At 54.7% G+C, this 21,344-nt stretch overlaps 1 protein-coding gene across 1 annotated transcript in view; it reads left to right on the top strand.

Moving 5' to 3' along the window:
- Nucleotides 1-2,346: 2,346 nt before the first annotated feature.
- Nucleotides 2,347-21,344, top strand: part of HMCN2 (hemicentin 2) — a 125,838-nt gene continuing 106,840 nt past the window's right edge. Inside the window, 8 exon segments of the mRNA XM_015594124.1 lie at nucleotides 2,347-2,392; nucleotides 5,939-6,009; nucleotides 7,026-7,184; nucleotides 8,007-8,129; nucleotides 15,886-16,057; nucleotides 16,635-16,741; nucleotides 17,587-17,707; nucleotides 19,659-19,922. Of these exon segments, the coding sequence (XP_015449610.1) occupies nucleotides 2,347-2,392; nucleotides 5,939-6,009; nucleotides 7,026-7,184; nucleotides 8,007-8,129; nucleotides 15,886-16,057; nucleotides 16,635-16,741; nucleotides 17,587-17,707; nucleotides 19,659-19,922 (1,063 nt within the window).

The following is a 21,344-nucleotide window of genomic DNA, read 5'->3' on the forward strand; positions in this document are numbered from 1 at the left end:
GTTCTGAGTGACTACATGACATACTACAGGAGGGATCTCAGTTCATCTTGCTCTTGGTTTTTCCAGCCATCCTCATACTGTGGAAAATAAGTTGCTTTCAGTTTCTATACAATAAATACATACACATTTGCAAACATAGAGATAGGGGAGGTTCCCAGAGATGCGATTGCCTTATTAAAGCATGTGAGCATTTTCAGTTTTGGTAGACATCGCCAAATTGCCCTCCAAACATGCCGTACTGTCTTGCCCTCCTACCAGCGGAGTCTGAGGCTACATTTTCCCCATTCCCTTGCTGGCATCTGGGGACATCTCGCTTCCTTTTTTTTTTTTGCTAACTCCATAGGTGAGAAATGGTGGCGTGCTTTAATTCGCATCTGTTTGATTGTGGGTGAGTTTGAGCATCTTCTCTGGGTCCCTAGGTGCGCCATCAGCTTTCCTCTGTGGTTTCAGTGGGTCAGGGGCTGGGATGCGGGCAGGCAGAGCAAACGTGCTCAGTTCATAGAATTGCCTGTGGGCTGGGGCGGCTCTGCCTGCGGCTGCCTTCTCTGGGGTGTGTGTGTGTGTGTGTGTGTGTGCGCGCGCGCGTGTGTGTATTTACTATCACCCTGGAGTGACTTTGCTATTAACTAGCCTCTCATGAAATAGACGTGATCAGTCTTGCTGGCCTGGCGATGGTGCATCTCTCCTCAGAGACCTGTAGGTCTGAGCTGGATTAGGCATGGCCCTGTCACTGATGACAGCTCGTCAAAGGGTGGCATTCCTACCCTGAGTCTGTGCAGGGCAGACTGTGAGGAGAGACAGGCTGGGGTGTCTTTGAGACAACAAGGTGAGGACGCAGTGGCTTTGAGGTGGAGGCTGCACCAAAGGGCCAGGGGTGGGCTGCGTGTGTTAGGTCGGCTTTACAGCATGTGTCTGGGCCCCAGGGATCCCCTACGGACCCATTATTTACTCACTCGATATGTGACTCCTGTGGGATTATCACGGGCTAGGCAGGGTGCCAGCCTGCGGTGGCACCTTCAGTGCAGCCAGGCCCACAGCAAAGGGCCAAGTTCATTAACCGCAGTGTGGTCCCTTTTACAGTGAGGCTGAGGCTGCTCTGAGAGGTGGGGAGACAGGAGTGACCTTTAAGTTGAGGCGGAGGAGCTAGGTGGTTGGGACAGGGTCTGTACAGGACGTGGAGGAGCACTCTGGCTCTGAGGCTGGCGGGAACGTGGGCCAGACTGCCTCCTCGAAGATGGGGAGGGCTGCCTGACGTGGACACTCTAGGCAGAGCCAGCATCCGCCAGGTGTTTAGGGCAAGGGGCCCTTCTGAGGAGGCCTTCAGAGACACCAAGGAGGAGGCCGAGGATGGTTCTGGGGCCATTTTGGCCCCTTGGACGGAGCCACTTGCCCAGTTGGTTCCTGCCCCACCCTTTCTGTCCAATGTTGGGGGTGTCTTCAAGGGGCTCACCCAGACCTGTGCTCAGGAACTGTTGGAATTCTGGAAGGCTGGACTTCATTTTCTCCAGCCCCTGCCTTTTAGAAATGAGAGCACTGTCTTGGAGAGGGGACGCAGTTTGCCCAGAAGGGTGGCAGATCGAGGGACCCTGACTGGGGCCACTGCAGCTGTAGGAGGGGGTATGCGGGCATCCAGAGTTGGCCGCAGGATTCAAGCTCTACTTTTGAGGAGCAGGGAGGGTCAGGCCCTGGGAAGAGTCCTCGATATGAGGTCCTTCTGAGACTGGACCCCTGGTACCTGGCTGTGGCCTTGACCGACTCCACTGGGACACACGAGGCCGGGCGAGGGACTGGAGCATCGCCTAGGGGAAGGGCTGAGTCGTTCCTCCTCCTGTATTTTCCCCAGACATCCCAGAGGCTCTACGCCTTCCTCTTGTCAAATGGAAAAAATCTGCCTATTAAGAGATGATTCCGGGCCAGGCTTCTGGGGCTCAGATGCTCGAGATGGCAGCAGTGGAATTAGGTCACGGGGTTTAATCATCCCTGCGACCAGCGGGCTCTGCTCGGAGGGACTACATGCTACAGCTGCCCATCTTTTTGGCAAGTGCCCGCCTTCAGTCACGAAGCCCCCTCCAGGGTCAGGAATGAGGGACAGGGGAACACGTTCCGAGCACCCGCAGCTTCGTGGTGATTGAGCCTGGGGTCAGACTGACCCCAGTTTGAATCCCATCTCTGCTGCTTCCTTGTTATAAGATCTTGGGCAGGTCAGTTTACCTCCCTGGGCCTCAAATTCTCACCTATAAAATGGGGATAATAAATAATAGATTTCATAGGTTGCCGTAAGGTTATTCTGAATGAACGTATGCCAAGGGCATAGAACAGAACTGGCGTTTAGTAAGTATTTAAACGATGGTAGCCATCATCCTCATCCTCAGCCCCATCGCGGTTGGAGACAGTAGTGCTCGTGGCAAAGGGCACAGGCTTCGGAGCCACACGTGGATTTAGACCTCATTCTTGGTCGAATAGTGTCTTCACAAAAGTCGCATCCTTCCTAAAAGCTCAGAATGTGACCTAATTTGGAAATAGGGCCATTGATGATGTAATTAACTAGGATGAGATTATAAGAGTGGAGAGGGCCAATACGGCCGGTGTCCTGATAAGCGACAGAGACAGACACGAGGAGAAGGCTCCGTGACAATTGGCAGAATTCGAGTGATGATGTGTCTATAGGTCAAGGAACGTTTTATCTCTCCAAGGAGAACTCTGGCCAGAATCGGCTCCTGCCCTCTCGTGAAAGGAAGGGCCATCCTCAGTCCTCCTCTCCCCGAGGAGGAAGCACATGGATCGTGGGAAAAGGACAGTGCTTCCCACTGGAGTCCATTTCATTCACTAGAACCCACTTCGCCAATGCCATTTTCTCATGTTGCCGTGAAGGAGAGAGACCGTGGTCAGCCTAGCCCTGGTCCAGCGATGGGGACCATCAGGGTAGGCGGATGTCACTGACAGATCATGGGGACAGGGCCGACCAGATTCACAGCTGGGCACTGTGGATGCTCCACTTGGTCTGAGGCCAACGGCGCTTGCGGTTGCTTCAAAGCCAGGGGTCGTGTGAGCAAAGCCAGGCGTGAGGGCTGCGTCTCTACATTGACCATGGACAAGTAGTCGGATCAGAGGCAGGGACATCTGAGGATGGGAGGACGGTTACGAAGGTACTGAATTTACATCCAAAGTCTTTACAAATGGCCTTGCCTTTGACCCGGCCATTCTGCTTATGGGAATGTATCCAAGGAAATGAACTAGTGCTTACATGTAACATATCAAGATGCTCTTAGCAACATTGTTCGTTATAAAAATTGGAAACAAAGCAAGATGGGATTTGGCAGGTCCGTTATTAGACATTTATGCAAAGGAAAGACTTTGTAGCCATTAAAAATGATTTTGAACCGAGTAGTTGACCTTCTAGAAAGACGCTCACAATATGTTATTCAGTGAAAAGAATCAAGTTAAAAATATGTATGTTATTTATTTTTAAATAGAAATTCCGCTTATGATAGTATGCATTTATGTAAGTTATACTTATATGTTTATAAACAGGCATAAAAGCTTTGAAGGTTATTTGTAAAAATTAAAATGACCATTTCTGGTCTGTGGATTTCCCTTCTCTTTCTGCCTGTCAGGAAGTTCTGTGTGCAGTCCCCAGGGAGCAGTTGTTGAACTCAGATTCTGGGGTTTTACAGGCCGAGGCTCATATCCCAGCTCTGCCGGTTACCGGCTGTGTATCTTCGGGCAAGTTACTTAACCTCTCTGGGCTTCCATTTTCTCCTCTGTAAAATGCGCCTAAGACTTGGACCTCCGGGTGCCAGGGAGAGTTCAGCGAGTTGGCACTCAGGAAGCACCTCAGCGCATGGCCTGATTCTTAGTAACTATTCAGTACATGTGTCTCTCATGCCATTTTTTTTTTTTTTTACAATGAACTTGTATTATCATATAATAAACAAATGAACACTAAGGAAAATGATTGCTTTTCTTAGTCAAACCAGAATTTGAGGACCTCATATTAGAGCAAGCCTGTCTTTGTCTTTCTGTCTGCCTTATGTGGGGCTGCGGCACACGGCGGGGTCGGCTCCCATCTGCGGAGCCCTCGTTCTGTGTCGAGCTCCCCGTTTCGCTCCCTGCCTTCGCTGAATTCTCACAGCGATGGTTCTCAGCTAGGAGAGATGGTGTCACATGCCTCGTGTTACAGATGGGGAAACTGAAGCTCGGGACAGTGAAGTAAGCTCCGAGAGGCCCCATGGCTGGTGAAGGACGGAGCCAGCATTCCAGACAGATCTGTCTGAGGTCAAAGGCTGAGAGTTTGGCTGAATTCGTTGCTGCGGAGTTCAGAGAGAGGGGGGTGGTGGGGAAGGCTTAGGAACATCCCAAGTGGGTGAGAAAGGGGGCGTTGGATGTGATGAGTACAGAACAGAGAGGCTGGGGCCTCCAGGGGGGGTGACTCTTAAAGGGTGTGGCAGACAACTGGTGTCTAGACTCTATTCTTGATGATTGTGGATGGATGCTGGATTCTGTGGGCTTTCTTTTCTAAGAAGGGTTGAGGCCGGCTGACTAGTTGCCGAGTATGGGAATTTTTTTTTTTTAGGGGACCGGAATTTAAACTTCTTGAACTAAAAATAGTCCATTGCTACAGTTCACCAAGGACTCAACTGAACCATTTTCCTAAGAAATCTGAAGTCCGTACAACCTTTCACATAGTTTCGACGTCTACGTAACCACCATTATGCCCATACCTACCTGGCGAGTTGGAATTCTAGCCCCATTGCTAGTCTTATGTTAGCTGTGGCTCTGAATTACTGCTCTTATGAAAAACCTTTTTACCAGGAAACGTTTCAAATATATACGAAGTAAGCAGACCAAAATTTATACGAAGTGTAATAATTATGTAAAGTATAATAATCCCCTCGTACTCATCACCCAGCATCACCACATATAAAAAAAATGCTGCCATCCTGGTTCCATCTGTACCTCCTCCCACCCGCCAGCAATGATCATCGTTTTTATAGATAGTTCTTTTCTTATGAGGTCAAATTTACATACATTGAAATGCACAAACCTTCACTTTACACTTCTGACACACGGAGACACCCATGGAGCCCACACGCCTATCACAATAAGGAACATCCCCGCCATCCGAGGTGGTTCTCCCGCATCTCCCTGCCCCCCAGACAACCTCTGCTCTGATTTCTTTTCACCTTAGGTGCATGCCGCCTGTTCCAGAACTTTCTATAAATGGAACCAGATAGTATGCACTCTCGTGTCTGGCATCTCTCCTGATGTCTATGAGATTCATCCGCGTGGTTGCCTGCATTGGTAGCTTATTCCGTTTCCATGGGAGTAGTATTTAATTATATGAATCTACCAGAGTTTGTTTATTCATGCACTAATGATGGACAGTTGGCTTCTTCCCGGTCCTGGGTTAGTATAACAATAACCGCTGTGAACACTGGAGCACAAGTCTCGGTGTGGACATATGTTTTCATTTCTCTTGGGTAAATACCCGGGCGTGGAAGGCCTGGATCATGTGGTAGCCGCATGTTCAACTTTTCGAAATTTCCATTTGTCTTCCAAAGTGGTCGAACCATTTCGCATTCCCACCAGCAGTGCACGAAGGTTCCAGTTTGCTCGGAAACCTCGCCAACTTTCGGTGTAGTGAACCTTTGTCATTTAATTCTGCTCTTTTTTAATGAGCTAATATCTGGGTGGAGTTTCTGGAAGATTTTAGCCTTGTGGACCAGCCTGGTGTTGCACAGTCGCTGCGAGGTCCAAAACATTATTTGCTAGATTCTCTGTTTCTCGATCCCTTTCCTCTTGCTGTTTTGTGGGGGTCTCTGAGGTCCAGGCTCCTTTCCCGTCTGGTGGCACATTGCGTAATTACCGCCGCAGCCCACGGAGGCTGTGCATCCGGGAGTCCGAGCCCGCCTGGACCTCTCTCTCTCTCCCCCTACAGATATTGGCCCAGTGACCCTCACGGCGGACCCCGCGGTGTTTCAGAGGGAGTTGAGAGAACTCTACGTGCAGGTGGGCTGCCCACCCCCCGCTGCGGGCCCCCTGGGCTGTTCTTTCCAGTTCATGTCAGACGCCAAGGTCTTTGTGCCACCCAGGGGGACAAGGTGGCAGCTTCCTGCAGATTCCAGTACCTGCCTCTCAGCTCTGCCTATGGCCAGCTTGGGGGTCCTGGAGATTTTGTACTTCTTGGGGTTCTTTCTTATTCAGTAAAACAAGTAACCTATAGGAACCCCTGTGTCTCGCACGTGGTGGGTGCTTATGACTTAGTGACTGGATGAAGGGGTGGAAGGAGGGTGTGGTAGCTGAGGGAGGCTGTGAGAGGGTTCAGTGCAGACCCCCGAAACCAGGCCTTCGATGGTCAGATGACCCACAGTCACCTGGGCTTCTTTGCCATAGTGAACACCCCGGTCCTGCTCTGTGCTTCTCCCGCCCACCGAGACCAGCAGCTTCCTTAGACCCCACGCTTTGGTCTGGGCCACAGCCAGGTCCCCCAGGGCCCAGCACAGAGAGGGTGAACGTGGGGCGCATGAGTGAACAAGGAGAGGGGTTCCTGTGGCCGGGCTGAGCATGAGCAGATCCTGTGGCCAGGCTGAGCATGAGCCCCTGGGCGAGACGGGGTGGGCACCCCCTCCACCCCCCGATCCTCGAAGCCTTGGCCGACACGTGGCTTCACTGGGGCATCTGTTAGATGTCCCGGCGGCTCCCATCCGTCCTCCCCCACACCTAACACTCATCACGATGGTAATTAAATCATCGCGTTGCGCTTATTAATGTAGCGTCTGCCTCTCATACCAGACCCTGCGGGAGGGGCCGTGTCACTCTTGTGTGGGTGAGCGAATGAATGATGCCACTTGTCTAAAGCTGAAGCAGATCAGATGCCGCTCGAGTCTCAGGGCAGGGGGTGGCTGGGGCCCTGGCCTCAGCCCTGGGTGGGATTGCCCGTTGCCTGTCGGTTTCCGGGGGTCTCCCCGGGCGGGCCCCACCTTGGAGAGGTGGGCAGCAGCCCCTGACACACCCCCGTCCTCCAGGGAGGTGGGGACTGCCCCGAGATGAGCGTGGGGGCCATCGAAGCTGCGGTGGAGGTCGCCGGCCCCGGCTCCTTCATCTTCGTCTTCTCGGACGCCCGTGCCAAGGACTACCACAGAAAGGACGAGGTGCTGAGGCTCCTGCAGCTGAAGCAGTCGCAGGTGAGCAAACCCGCCTGGGGGTCTTGAGCGTGGGCAACACCAGGGGTTCCTGAGGAAGCTGGGGTCCCCAGCGCAGGCAGCCTCGCGCCCCCGCCTGGGGTCCGGCCTCCACCAGCCCCGCCGGCCAGTCCCCAGCCCGGAGCGGGGCTGGAGAAGTCCAAGTGCGTCATCAGGCTCCGGCCCCGCCCGCCAGGGCTCGCGCCTCCCTGGTGAGGCGCGTTCATGATGGAGACCACACCACACTGGCCTGCCCTGCCCTGTCAGCGTCTGGGCCCTCCATCTTCCCCCTGGCGTCGCCTCTGCCCACCCCCTCGCCGCACACACACGTGGCCCGTTTCCCGTCGTCTCAGGGTCTGGAAGACGTGCTGGGGCTTTGGCTGCCCCGCGAGGCGTGGGGGACGGGGCGTGCATGGGGGAGGGAGGCGGGCCGCCCATTCGACATCCCCGGGTAAGGTCCCAAGGGCTGGGACAGCTGCCCTGCGCTCCTGTGCGGAGCAAGCTTGGTTCTGCTAACCCTGCAGGCTCCAGGGGGCCCTCGGAGCAGAGGGCATTTCCGTTCCTTTCCTCGTAGCTTTGGTGACAGCTTCCGTTGACTGAGTACCTGCCATGTTCCGGGTCCTGTGCTGACCCCGATCAGTCCTGATCCCCACGGGGCGGGTGCTCTTATCATTCCCGATTTACGGATCTGTCACCTGAGCCCGGAGAGAGGAGCGGGCTTGCCTCGGTCACTCCTCCTGGGTCTCATCCCTGCCACTCACTCACACCTGAAGCAGGTGGCTGGGGAAGCGATGAGCCAGGCTGCATGTCCCCTCTCTCTTCCAGGTGGTCTTCGTGCTGACTGGGGACTGTGGTGACCGCACCCACCCTGGCTACCTGGCTTACGAAGAGATTGCTGCCACCAGCTCTGGGCAGGTGTTCCACCTGGACAAGCAGCAGGTGACCGAGGTGAGCCTTCGCCGACTATCCTGCGTCTCTGGGCGGCTCTGCCGGTGGTTGGGTCACCGTCGCAGATGAGCAGTGCTGAGTGCTCACCCCCGTGGCAGGACAGGAAGTGTCGTGCTCAGGTCTCATGACACCATCCTTATGACATCGAGCCCTCCCACCCTCTTACCCACCCCAGAGGCAGGTGCTACGGGTTTCCCACTTTTGCTGGTAAAGAGGCTGGGGCTTGAAGGAAGCGCCCTGGGTGTTAGCCTCAATACCGCAGCTGGTCCAGGCTGGGAGGATGGACCTAGAAAAATGTGGCAGTACTAGGGTGTGGGGTGAGCTTCTCCCAGCTTCAAGGAACCCAAGGGTGGGCAGAGAAGCATGGGCGGCCATCAGATTCAGGCTGTGTTGCTGGGACAGGAAATCCTGCTTGAGGACTCGGCGGGGAGGGACTTGCTTGGCCCTGTGGCCTGACGTGCGGGGCTGGCGATGGTCTGGATCCACTCCGGCCGGCGCTGACCAGGTGTTTGCATCCCCATCTTGTTCTCGGACCAGGTGCCTGCCCTTCCATCGGCCGCTCGGGGCTCTCCCCACTTGCCCTCTACCCCATGTGTCCGTTCCTTCTCAGGGGCCAGAGGAATGCTTCCAGGGGCATGCTGGCCAGTGCTGCACAGCCCTCTCCCTGGGAAGAACACGGGCGCTCACTTCCGCGGTGTAAATACTCCTGCCTCGGCTGCTTGCAAGCTGCTGTCGTGACCTCGCTGAGCAGAGTTGGGGCACGGCCGACCTTCTCGAGCCTGTGTGAGCTGGATCCAGCATCCCACTGCATCCTTCTAAAACAAATCTGACCCACAGGTCCCTCCCCTCGAGCCGGAGAAGGTCCAGACCCTTATCTGACCTCGGCCTGGCTGATCCCGTTGCCTTTGCCCACCGCTGCTGTGCCACTGGCCTCTCTGCCGTTCCTTCATTGTCTTACGTCTTCCCTACCCCAGGGCCTTTGCTCACGTGCCTCCCTCGTTTCCTGCCTCCCCTGGCTCCCTCTCATCTTCTCCATCTCAGCACCTCCTCAGGGGGGCCTCCTTGATTTCCCGTCAAGACGAATCTCCTTTCATACCCGTTCCAGGCCCCCCCCCCACCCCGCCCCGTGCTGCTTTACGTAATGCTAATTTTACAACTGTGTGGTTATTTAATGCCACTAGGCAGGGAGCTCCCTGAGGGCCAGGCCCGTAGGGACCCCCTTTGCTACCGTATCCCCAGCACATCGCAGGTGCTCGGTATGTAGCTGGCGAGAGGACAGACATGAGTCCCCGGTGCCTGAGGCCCTGGGAGGAGGAAGGCGAGAGAAGCCCCGGCTTGGAGCCAGCCCAGCTGTCGCCTCCTGGGGGGAGCTTCGTGTGCTGTATGTTTACGGACTGAAGAGAACAGGCCATGTTTACATTAGTGTGCCTTAACTCCCTGTTGACAGATGGCGTTTATCGTTCCCTGCGACACGTTAGGCTTTATTTTTTTGGCACGTCTGACTCTTCTGGCCCCGAGCCGGCCAAGGGAGGGTGGGAGGCGTTTCAGAGGATGGGATGGCTTCGTCCTGTCCTGGTTTTTTGGGGAGACATATTTGGGCAGTTGCACGGGAACTGGGTTCCTGCCAGGGACAAATCAGATGGCAGGGCTGCCGGGCGAGTTGGTGGAGGATGGCTTGCCCGGATGTGGGGCTGGGCCCCCCTGTTCTCTTCCTTGAGGCGGGGAAACTGGGGAGTGGAATCCACCTGCTCCTGGCCCTGGTGCCAGCCTTCTGCCCTGGGAGCCTGGCTGGGCAGTGGGACCTCAGTGTCTGGCTCCGTGGGACTTCAGTGGCCAGGACTGAGCCTCCAGATAGGAGCCTGGCCTTCTCCTTCCTGGACATGGAGCTCCGTCATTTGTTAGCTTAATGCCTTGGACGTGGCCCCTTCCAGATGTTCTCAGACATTCGGCAAGCCTGGGAAAGTGGCCGCAGCAGCGAGGCCTGTGGTCATCCTTCCAGGAGAGGGAACGGGGCCTGCGCCAAGCCAAGGGTGCTTCAGCTGGGAGGAGTCCTCACAAGTTGCAGAAGTCCCCACACCACGTGTGTGTGGCTAGTCCTTTCACCTTCTTGAAGTAGGCCCAGCACGGCTGGAGCGACACACTCCTCACTCGCTCCCCTCCCTTCATTTATTGAGCACCTACTATGTGTCCGTGCCACCTTCGGCGCCGGGCGCGGAGGGATGCCCCACCAACCTTAGAGCCCTGTGCTTTTGAGCACTGTGCTTTTTCCACTTGTGGGGTTGACCTCGCTGGTGCCAGGGATCCCCTTTGGGTTTCTAGGGGTAACTAAAAAGTGACGATCCCTTCTCCCCAGCAGAAGTGATTTGGAGCCTTGCTGTCCTTCGGCAGAGGGGGCGGCAGCAGCATGGCCCCTGGGGCCTGTCCCAGAGGTGTGCAGTTTTGATTAAGACTTAGCTAGGTCCAAGAACCCCCTTGCTCCAGTACAGCTGTCCCCAGGCTTCCCCCGACTCAACGCACTGTCACCAGCCCCGCGGGATGGGTCGGGATTGCTGGGCAAACCCCATCACCCTGCTCCCTTCCTGGGTCCTGGACAGCCCTGTTCTGGGGGCTTGGACCCTTCCCCCGTCTAGCACCAACAGGTGCAAATGGGGCAAGTTTCCCAGATTCTGTGCATCAAGTAGGGGAAAAGTGAACCTCTTTCTAGGACACTAAGTAGGAGAAGGGAGGTCCTCCCAGGTGGTTCTGATTAACGGATCAGGAGGCCCAGGCCCCGGAGATGACTTCATCCTGGACCCTTCCCAGAGGCAGAGGTGTGGTGGAGGGTTAGGGCCACATGCCGGCTTCAGACCCCAGCCCTGCCACCTGCCTACAGTGTGACCTCGAGCTCTGTGTTGACCTCTCTGGGCCTCTGCTTCCTCGTGTGCACTGTGGGGTCGGGAGAGCCGCTGCCTAGGGAGACAGCAGTGAGGGCGAAAGGGAAAACCGTGCGCGGGGAGCCCTCGGTGTGAGGCCGGGTGCCGGGAGCCCTCGGTGACGGCAGGCGGTGGCTGAGACCTCAGCCTCTGTGCTGCAGCGCGGAGCCCAGGATACACCCCGCCTCCAGCGAAGCCCCCTGAGGGGTAAGGGCTGTCTCTGGAAAGGTTCCCGGGAAGGTGGAGCCTGGGCCGAGTGCCTGGCACGCCGGGCCGGCAGGGGCTAGTGCCGTCTGCCCGTCGGCGCCCGCGAGCTTCCTGGCACACAGTCCCGGGGTCCGGCCCTCGATTTTCCGGTCTGCGGCTCCGAAGCCCGTCTGGGCCCTGGCTTCCCTGGCTGTCAAGTGTCCTTGGAGGAGCCTTGGGGGATGAGTTATCTACCATGAAAGGCGGTGCGGCAGGCATCTGGCCGGGGTAGCAGCGCCAGATTCTTTCATTCCTTCCGTCAGTGATGGAGAGATGAGCCCCACTCTCCAACACCAACTCCCAGCGCCGCCCCCGCACCGTCCCCATTCCGCCTGACATCTGGAAGCCATCGCTCTCACCAAATAAACACTAAGCTTTCTTGATGAGCACTTACTACTCGGAAGGCTCCCTGGATTCCACTCTGAGCCCTGGGGGCACTGTAGGGCCCAGAAGGCTCTGCCCCCAGGCCTGGGCCTATAGGGGGTCTGGCCTTGCTGTGGTCAAGGGAGTCATTCCCCTTCCCAACGCCCAGCTCCCGAGTAGCGGTGTGCTCAAGGGCAGGCGCCTTCTGGTGAGGTCACCGGCGTTCTGTCCCATCTCGGCCCTCCCCGTGGTTCGGTAGCTTAAAATCCTGGCCGTTTCCCTCCATCAGAACATTCTAGAATGAGCTTATGATGACAGTTGCAACACAGTAGCGGTGTGACTCGTCTGGGTATCATCAGCTGGTGCTGCCACCTCCTCCTGGCAGCTTCCCTCAGTTACGCTCTAGTCCTGACCCCTGACAAGGCCTGGCCCGGGGACAGAGGACAGTGGCTACAGAGCTGGTGCTTTGCAGTCGGTGGAGTTCCCTCACTCGTTTCTCCGGCTTCTGTCCAGCTGGGAGCCCGAGCTGCAAGCTTTCTTCCAGTCCGCCCCCGCATGGACGGAGAATCTTGTTCCCATTCCTTGGTGAAGACAGGTGGGGCCTTTTCAAGAGAAACATTACTTAGAAAGCTAGGCAAAACAGCAGAATGAAGTAGCTCCAAGTATACAAACAGATGACTTTTCAGAACATAGAATTCTTATCCTGTGATAACTTAAATCCCGCTGTAAAATCTAGACACATATGTTCCAGCTCAGTCCAAACCAAACATACATTTCCTAAATCTCAGGCAATCCTTCCGATTCTCTTCTTTTCCATGGCCTTCTGCAGAAGACCACGTGGTTGGCAGAGCTGACGGACAGTGATTCAGAGCAAGGATGGCCAACATGTAGCATGCAAGACAGTACTTTCTAATCCCGTGTCTATGGCAGACATTACTAATCAATCGCAGAACTCTTTCTACTTAAGGTGGAGTGTGGACTCTCGTTTCTTCTTCAAACAGGATTCCAAGAAGCCACTTGCAGTTGGTTAGAGTTCTCAAGCAGCAGGATACCATTACGGTTGTGGTTGCCGAAGTACCTATCATGATATGCGTATTCTTTTTAAGTGGCTTTTACTTTAAAAATTACTATGAAAGATGTCAAAGATATAAAAAAAAGACCGTAGGTACCAGCTAGATTCATCCATTAACATTTTGGCTCTACCTGCTTCATCTCTCTCTATACTTTTTGCTGAATCGTGACACGTTGTCCATAGATAATTCAGCATGGATTTTTTTTTTTTTTTTTAAAGCTGATCTCCAGCATAACCTACGATATCACCTAACTAATAGTACTTCGCTAGTAACATCGAGTGCTGAGTTCTTATTCAAATTTTCCTAATTGCCCTCAATGTATTTTATAAACATTTTTGTCCAATCGGGATTTGATTAAGGGCGTTTCACTTCATTTGGTTGTTATGTCTAGGAAGGTCTTCTCACATCTGGAGCTGTCTGCCGCTCACTTGTTGAAGAGGCATCGATTTTACAATGTCCCTTGTTTCAGATTCATCTGGTTGTTTTCTTATGGGGTTATGAGCTTGTTCCTTTGTCCCCTATGTGTCCCCTAAACTGGGTGTTAGCTCTAAATGATTGATTAGATGGAAGCCAACATTTCTGGCAGAGATACTTTATCGTTGGCGCTTTGTATATTTTCTATTACATCACACCAGAAGGCAAACGATGCCTAATCGTCGTACTATTAATGATGATAAGTTCGGTTGCTGGGTGAAGGTGATGACAGCCAGCCCTCTGCATTGTAAGGCCATGTTTTCCCCTTGATGACTCAAGGGGCCTGTGGGGGAACGCTGGGGCTCCATGTGGACGTCCAGTTCCCCATCAACCTTTCATGTAACGGTTTGAGCATCCACTGAGGATGCTTGCCCGAAACACTTATTTCATTAGAGGTTGCAAAATAGTTGGATTTGCTAATTGCATCATTCCTTGAACATTTTTTTTAGTGGGCATTCTTCCATGAAGAATAGCTTTTGCTCATCGAAAGGGGTGATTCGGTTTCTCTGAGGCACGGTTTCTATCGAAAAGGCAAGGATCGCACTTAGTTCTTTCTCTTTAATGAAGAAGTGGCCTTCATTGGTGGCACGTGAGGTTTTACTGCTTTGAATTTTGCATTTTTTTTTTAGTATTATTGTGGATAGGTGGATTGCATAATTCAATGTATTTCAATCGGTTACAGTCATTATTCTATCTTGGGCTCAAATTGTCCCAAATTTAGCCAATGGGAGGTCCTTCAAGCTGGTTCCTATGCCCTTTGGCTATGTCCTCATTGGTCTCTGAGAGCTTCCTTGCTTTATGGAATTACCAGTTGTCCCAGGCTTACCTTGGCAATTGCCTGTCTCAGACCTAGAATCAGCCATTTCCCCAAGAAACCCTAGCGGGGAATGATATTAAGAAACCGCTGAGTTCTGAATTCACTTGGAGTGAGTATATATATAACTAAAATACCCACAGCTCTCTTTTATACTTGGCTGTAAGAGGGTATCTTGGTCCAGAAACCATTACCACCCATACTTCTTTATCCTACAAGATACATAAAACAGTTTCACAATCACAATACTAAATCACAAAAACTACTAAATGAGCGTGTCCTTGCCATTCTTTTTGTCCTCAGGGTGCCTCCCACTGAGAAAGTAACCCCTGGGTGTTCTCTTCACTTGGAGCCATTCTTTTCTCTCGGCGGTTAGGGTACCAATTTGCCATACAGCCAGGTTCAGGCTTCGTTTTGTTTCGGTTTCGGGGTTTGCACAGGATGCTTCTCGAAGTAACTTGGCCCAGAAAGAGAGGCTCTGACTGGAGCGGCCCCCTCCTCTCGCTCTTTCCTGGTTGACCTGCTGGAACCTGGGAGCCTTGGCGATTGCGAAGGAGGAGGCGTGAGCTGGGGGTGGGGGCTGGCGGAATTGAGTGAGGCTTCGCCTGAGGCGAACCTGATGGCTTTGTCCGGGACGTGCGTGTCCTGCTGTAGCACACACAGTGAACGGAGCTTCTCGAGCACCCACTGTGTGCCAGCCGCCGAGCTCGGGCACAGCAGAGGGTCTCTGCCTTCACGGGGCTCCCAGGCTGATAGGGGAGACAGGCCCAAATCTGGTAAATACGACCAACTGGGGTGCAGATTGCTGCAAAGGCGTGTGTACCAGGGAACCGAACCTCTTCGGGATTGGAGAAACCTCCTCAGGCTGACAGGTGAAGGATGACCAGGCCTTGGTTGATGAGAGGGGGCGGGGCATTTCTGCAAAGAGAATGTGCGTGATGTGGGGGCTGCTTAGAGAGGCATGGGGGTTCAGCCCAGAAGCACGAGGAGAGTCAGGGGGCACAGTGGCCTTGGGTCAGTTTGGACGGGTGAACCAAAGAATGTAGGGTCTTGAAGGCCATGGTAAAGATTTGGAGAAATGAAAGAATTTTGTGCTCAGTGGGATACCGTCCTAGAATCTGGGGTTATTAGCATGGGGTCCATGCACTCTTGGGGGACAGCGATTGAGGGAGTTGGGGAACCTCCCAAAATCATGCTCTAAATGTGTGCCATAGTGGTATTCTGTAGAGAGAGTCCTTGCCTGTTACCTGATTTTCAATCAGATCTGTCTAAACCATGAAGGTTGTAGAATGAATAAGCCATTATAGAAACCAAGGATTTGTGATTTCTCCATACTGTGAAAAGCATCAGTAGGAGAGTACGTCTTTGTGGCAGATCCTCTCTGTCCTGCCTAGAGACAGCATGGGACTGTGGCCCGAGGCCCCTTAGGGGAGGTGAACTGCATTGGTCTGGAGGAGATTCCAGGTCTCCAGGGGTCACGCATGTGTAAGAAGCATCGGGAGGGCTTCCTGGAGGAAGTGATGGGTGACATAGAAGTTGGCCAGGTGAAGAAGCAGGGAAGAGTCCTCCCAGCAGAAGGGCACGCCTGGCTCCTTTCCTCCGAGCTGAGTCCTCTGGATGCCTCAATTCACGCGTCATAGCCCCGTGTCCACAGGCCAGGAGAGTAACTGTTTGTGAACTGGTCGTGGTGGAGCCCAGGGGGCATGGAGTGGCCTTGGGTGACTTGGAAATTATTTACACTGCCTAAAACCCATTGGGGGAACCAGATTCTGCACACAGCTGGCAGCCTGTTAGGGACCTGCCTTGGGTGGGTCAGACACAAGCAAGATATCACGGGCACCTGCTAGCATCAGCTTCTCACATCTGCCCGCCAGGTGCTGAAGTGGGTGGAGTCAGCAATCCAGGCCAACAAGGTGCACCTGCTGTCTACAGACCACGAGGAGGGCGGTGAGCACACGTGGAGGATTCCCTTTGACCCCAGCCTGCAGGAGGTCACCGTCTCCCTGAGCGGCCCGGGGCCTGAGATTGAAGTTCGAGACCCGCTGGGTATGTGCGCCCAAGGCTGGCCTCCCCTTTGCCCCCAGGACTGAACTGGGAGTCCAGGTTGGGGCAAAGAGAGAGACCTGGGTGTTTGGACACAAGTCTCCGGGATCAAAGACGGCTGGGAGGATGTCAGGTGGAGGGCAGAGGGTCACTGTGGTGGGCGAGGAAGCCAAGTGAGGGGAATTAAAATAAGGACAGTCCTTGGGGTGCAAGGCTCTCATGGAGTCTGCCCACCACGCTCCCTCAGCGGGTTCCTGCAGTGGCCTGGTGTGTCTGTCAGGGCAAGAATTAGTGGCATGCTGTTCAGATGGGAAGCTAGGCTTCTGGAGTGACTTGTCCAGGTCATCCAGGTCCATGTGATTTGGATCTGGCCACCTGGCTCCATAGTGTGCTGAGTATGGCATGAGCACCCTGGTCTGGGGAGGGATGAGGGTGGAGTATACAGTGAGGTGGAGGCCTGAGCACCACCGAAGGCCTCCCAGTTCCTCTGGTGTTTGGAGAGGTGTGGGGACAGGGTAGGGCCTCTGTCATCTCCCCTAGGAAAGGGTCAGGGGCTGAGAAGTCCTTGGGGTTTCCACAGGGAGGATCCTGCAGAAGGACGAGGGCCTCAATGTGCTGCTCAGCATTCCTGACTCGGCCAAGGTCGTGGCCTTTAAGCCTGAGCATCCTGGGCTGTGGTCCATCAAGGTAGGGAGCACTGGGTTCCCAGGTGGTGGGGAGACCAGCTTCACGGCGCTGAGACACCATCTCCCTCCTTCCTGCCCTGGGGAGCCTGGGGGCCTGGGAAGCTGAAGGCTGGAGCGTGGGTGGCGATATGGGCATATCAATAGAAGTAAAGGGTCGAGAACGGGGGAGGAGTATTCTGCTTTGTACCAGTAAGAGGAAGTGGAGTGGTTCGAGTTAGTTAGGGAACTTTTAAGAAGAACTTGGAGAAATGACTTGCGTTTCTAGAGGCGGGTGACTAGGCCGGCCTGCGGTTCAGAACCCCGTCTAGTGAGGAAGGCACAGAAGAAGCAAGGGTGATACTGGGGGGCTGGCCAGGGGTGCGGCGCCTGCTCTAGCCTGCAGGGTGCTGGAGGCAGGGACTGGGGGCGGGCTGGACGCCCGACAGCTCCAGGGGGTGGGGCAGGGTGCTGCTCTGGAAGGGTGTGAGCTTCTGCCGATCAGCACACATTCACGGAGCACGTACTGGGTACCAGGCGGGCGAGCCCTGCCCTTCAAACTCTGAGCATCGTTGAGCCAAGATCTCTAATGCCAATGGGGAAGGCACGACGGGGGTTAGACGCGCAGGGCTTAGACAGGCCATGCAGGTGTCAGGGGTGGAGCCAGCAAGGTGGGGGTAGCCTCAAGAGTCCAGCTCAGGACGGTAGCTGGGGCTCGTTCCTTGGGAGCAGGTGAGTTGCCCACGTATTTGCAAAGGTGAGAGGATTCCAGGTGCTGACGCTGGGCTGGGTGAGGCTGGCCGCCTCCTGCCCTGAAGCTGGGGTGCCAGGGTCAAGTGCCGCGGTGACATGGGCCTGGGCTCGTGCTAGGTCTACAGCAGTGGCCGCCACTCGGTGAGGATCACGGGCGTCAGCGACATCAGCTTCCGAGCTGGCTTCTCCACCTGGCCCTCTCTGGACCTCAACCACACCATCGAGTGGCCCCTGCAAGGTACGGTGCTCCTGGAGCTGCCTTTGGGACGTGGCGGGGGCTCCAGGGGACCTGCTTCGAGTGCGGCTTCAGCCATTCTCTCCACACCCCGGGAACTGAGCCCCGGGGCCAGCACCCTCTCCAGCCCTGGCCCAGGTGATGCTGGGACCATTTACCTGGAGGATGTGCTCCCTGCCCTTGAAGGCCTTCAGGACCTTATGCCGTCCCCACTGCTGCTGAGTTCACACTCTCCTCTTGGTCTTTGGCAAACTTCCTTTGTCCCGAGCCCCACTAGTGAACATCGGGCTCATCCAGGAAACAGGTAGGTGTGGGTGAGCTGATGGCTTCCCCCAACAGGACAGCTTCCTACTCCGGTGACTGGATGTCCCGATGGCTGTTTGGATGCCCTGGGGGCTGACAAGGGTCAGCAGCCTGGGGGGATGTTGGAGTTGGAGGCACAGGGTCATTTTTCCGAGTGGATGTTGCCAAGGCGCCCCATCACGGCTCCACCTGGGGAAGGTTGGGCCCTGGAGCAGGCAGGCAGGGGCTTCTGGCTGAGATCGCCAGAGCTCCATGCTGGAAAGTACCATCTGTGGGCCAGATCAGGGGCCCTCACTTATAGTTTGGACAATATGGTCCCTTGTCACGGAGCCAGTCAGATGATGTTGCTGGGACCAGCTCAGAAGAGAGATGGGTAGGGACCTTGACCAGGTTGGGCCAACTCTAGACCACTGGAGAGTGACCAAAAATGGTGCGTGCCAGGACCCTAGAGCTGCTTTTGAGTTCGTATCGCCTCTATTGTCTGTCACTCTTGCCAGCCCCTGTTGGTCTCTCTGCTAGGATCGGCTGCACCAGCTTCAAAGTGGAACGGGGCTGCTCACTCATTTCGTGTTTGTTCTGGCCAATAACAGAATGGCGGGGAGAGGCAGGAAAGTCAGTTCCTATTCTAAAGCCGAGAGAGAGAAGAAGTCCTTGGTGAAAATCCTTAATGGAGCGCTGGAGTGGGGACCGGAAACTGGGTGGTCACCAGGGCCGGTCTCCAGGGGAGCAGGGGCCGCACGTGACCCTCTTGGGTTTCTGCTTTTGATAAAGACTTAGGTCCAATACATTTTTTAAAAAGAGAAAGATCAGGGCAATTGTAGGTGGTAAATAGCGGTTGGCGCTTGGCCCCTGTTCCAGGAGCAGCGGGGAGAGGGGAGGCTATGGCCAACTGGACAGTGGGTGCCTGGACCCCGGGGACCACTGCCACCTGCCATTGGCTGGTCGTTGGGACCCAGCACTGACACATTTGATTTTTCAAAGGAACCTGGACTTCTAGATTTTCGTATGCCCTTTCCAGATCGCTCAATGTTTCTTCAAAAAATGTTAAGACATTTTGCGGACCACACCAACCACACCCATTGGTCCCCAGTTTACGATGTCTGAGAGAAAAAATAAATAACTGTCTGAAAAGAAGGAGGCAGGAGAGACATTCCCAGATCACCCAAGGCAACTGCGAAACCCAAGTTGGTTCTGTGTTCTCTGGGGCAGTGTGAAGAGACAGCCAAAGAAAAGCTGAGCACGGGGCGAGGAGGGGCAGGCGTCAGAGTCAGAATTCCCGACCCAGGGTGTGTTCGCATCCGGGTCGTTCCCAGGACCTGCCTGACGACGGCCCGCGCCCGACGCAATGGTGGGGGAGAGCCCCCTTCCCAGCGCCACTCCATGCGAGTCCATGTCTGTGGAGTGGGGGTGAGGCACCCACGGGAAGCCGTGGGGCGGAAGGACAGCCGTGTTTCAGGACCACGGACAGTAGCAAGGTCCCCTCTTGCCTTATCCCACCCCCAGCATTAACCGGCACAGCGAAGAGAAGGCCAGGGAGCGAGAGTGGGCCAAGCAGGCTGGCCTTGACCGTGGTCCTGGAGCCCCTTGCTGGAGAGGAGCAGGGAGCCAAGCACAGAGGCCAGCGTCTCCTTCCTCTCCCCTCCCTCTGCAGGGGTGCCCATCTCGGTGGTGATCAACGCCACGGGCTTGCAGGCCCCTGGCCACGTGGACTCGGTGGAGCTCTCACACAGCTCGGGGAGGCCCCTCCTCACGCTGCCCGTGCAGCCCCTCTCCAACGGTTCCACCCATCAGCTGTGGGGCGGGCCGCCCTTCCGGGCACCCCCAGAGCGCTTCTACCTCAAGGTGAAAGGCGAGGACCACGAGGGGAACCCCCTCCTCCGTGTCTCCGGAGTTGCCTACAGTGGGGTGGCCCCAGGTGAGCAACCGGCTCTTTAACTCCCAGATTTCGGCCTTGCTTAGAGACCCATTTCTTCCTGGAAGGCTTCCTGATTAGATTATATCAGGAAACATTTGTTCATTCAATTTCTCCGGGCAGCAAGCTCTGCAAGTATTATGCTAAGTACTGAGATGCTTTGGATGTAGCCCTCAGCTCAAAGATCTAGTACAAAGTCATCCATCCATGTATACATCCATCTGTTTATCTGTATACGCATGCATCCATCCATACCCATTCATCCATCCAAACATCCACCCACCCATCCACCCATCCATCCAAATATCCATCTATCCATACATCCATCCATCCCCATTCATCCATCCATCCAAATATCCATCTATCCATGCATCCATCCATACCCATTCATTCATCTACTCATCCATCTACGCACCTATCCTTTCAGCCATTCACCCATTCATCTATTCGTCCATCTAAATATCCACCCACCCATCCATCCATCCATGCATCCATCCATACCCATTCATTCATCTACTCATCCATCTACCCACCCATCCTTTCAGCCATTCACCCATTCATCTATTCGTCCATCTAAATATCCACCCACCCATCCATCCATCCATGCATCCATCCATACCCATTCATTCATCTACTCATCCATCTACCCACCCATCCTTTCAGCCATTCACCCATTCATCTATTCGTCCATCTAAATATCCACCCACCCATCCATCCATCCATGCATCCATCCATACCCATTCATTCATCTACTCATCCATCTACCCACCCATCCTTTCAGCCATTCACCCATTCATCTATTCGTCCATCTAAATATCCACCCACCCATCCATCCATCCATGCATCCATCCATACCCATTCATTCATCTACTCATCCATCTACCCACCCATCCTTTCAGCCATTCACCCATTCATCTATTCGTCCATCTAAATATCCACCCACCCATCCATCCATCCATGCATCCATCCATACCCATTCATTCATCTACTCATCCATCTACCCACCCATCCTTTCAGCCATTCACCCATTCATCTATTCGTCCATCTAAATATCCACCCACCCATCCATCCATCCATGCATCCATCCATACCCATTCATTCATCTACTCATCCATCTACCCACCCATCCTTTCAGCCATTCACCCATTCATCTATTCGTCCATCTATTCACTGGCCTCCTCATTGGGCTCCGTGCCCTTCGCCTGCCTAGGAAGACCTCACAGAGGTGGGTGTCATTGACATTCCAGCTCCTGAGCTTTGCTGGAGAGCTCAGTGAGGTGTAGACTCTGTCCACTTCAGTAGCGGGGCAGGGGGACAGCGAGGTACTCATGGTGAGGTGGGGGACTCGAAGACCCTTCTTTCCAGCTTCCCGGCCTCCACTCCCCAACAGTGGTCCCCAGCCCCCCGATCCTTAGCCTTTGCAGC

Source organism: Pteropus alecto, unplaced genomic scaffold (assembly GCF_000325575.1).
Source record: "Pteropus alecto unplaced genomic scaffold, ASM32557v1 scaffold67, whole genome shotgun sequence".
In the NCBI taxonomy this organism is placed as follows: Eukaryota; Metazoa; Chordata; class Mammalia; order Chiroptera; family Pteropodidae; genus Pteropus; species Pteropus alecto.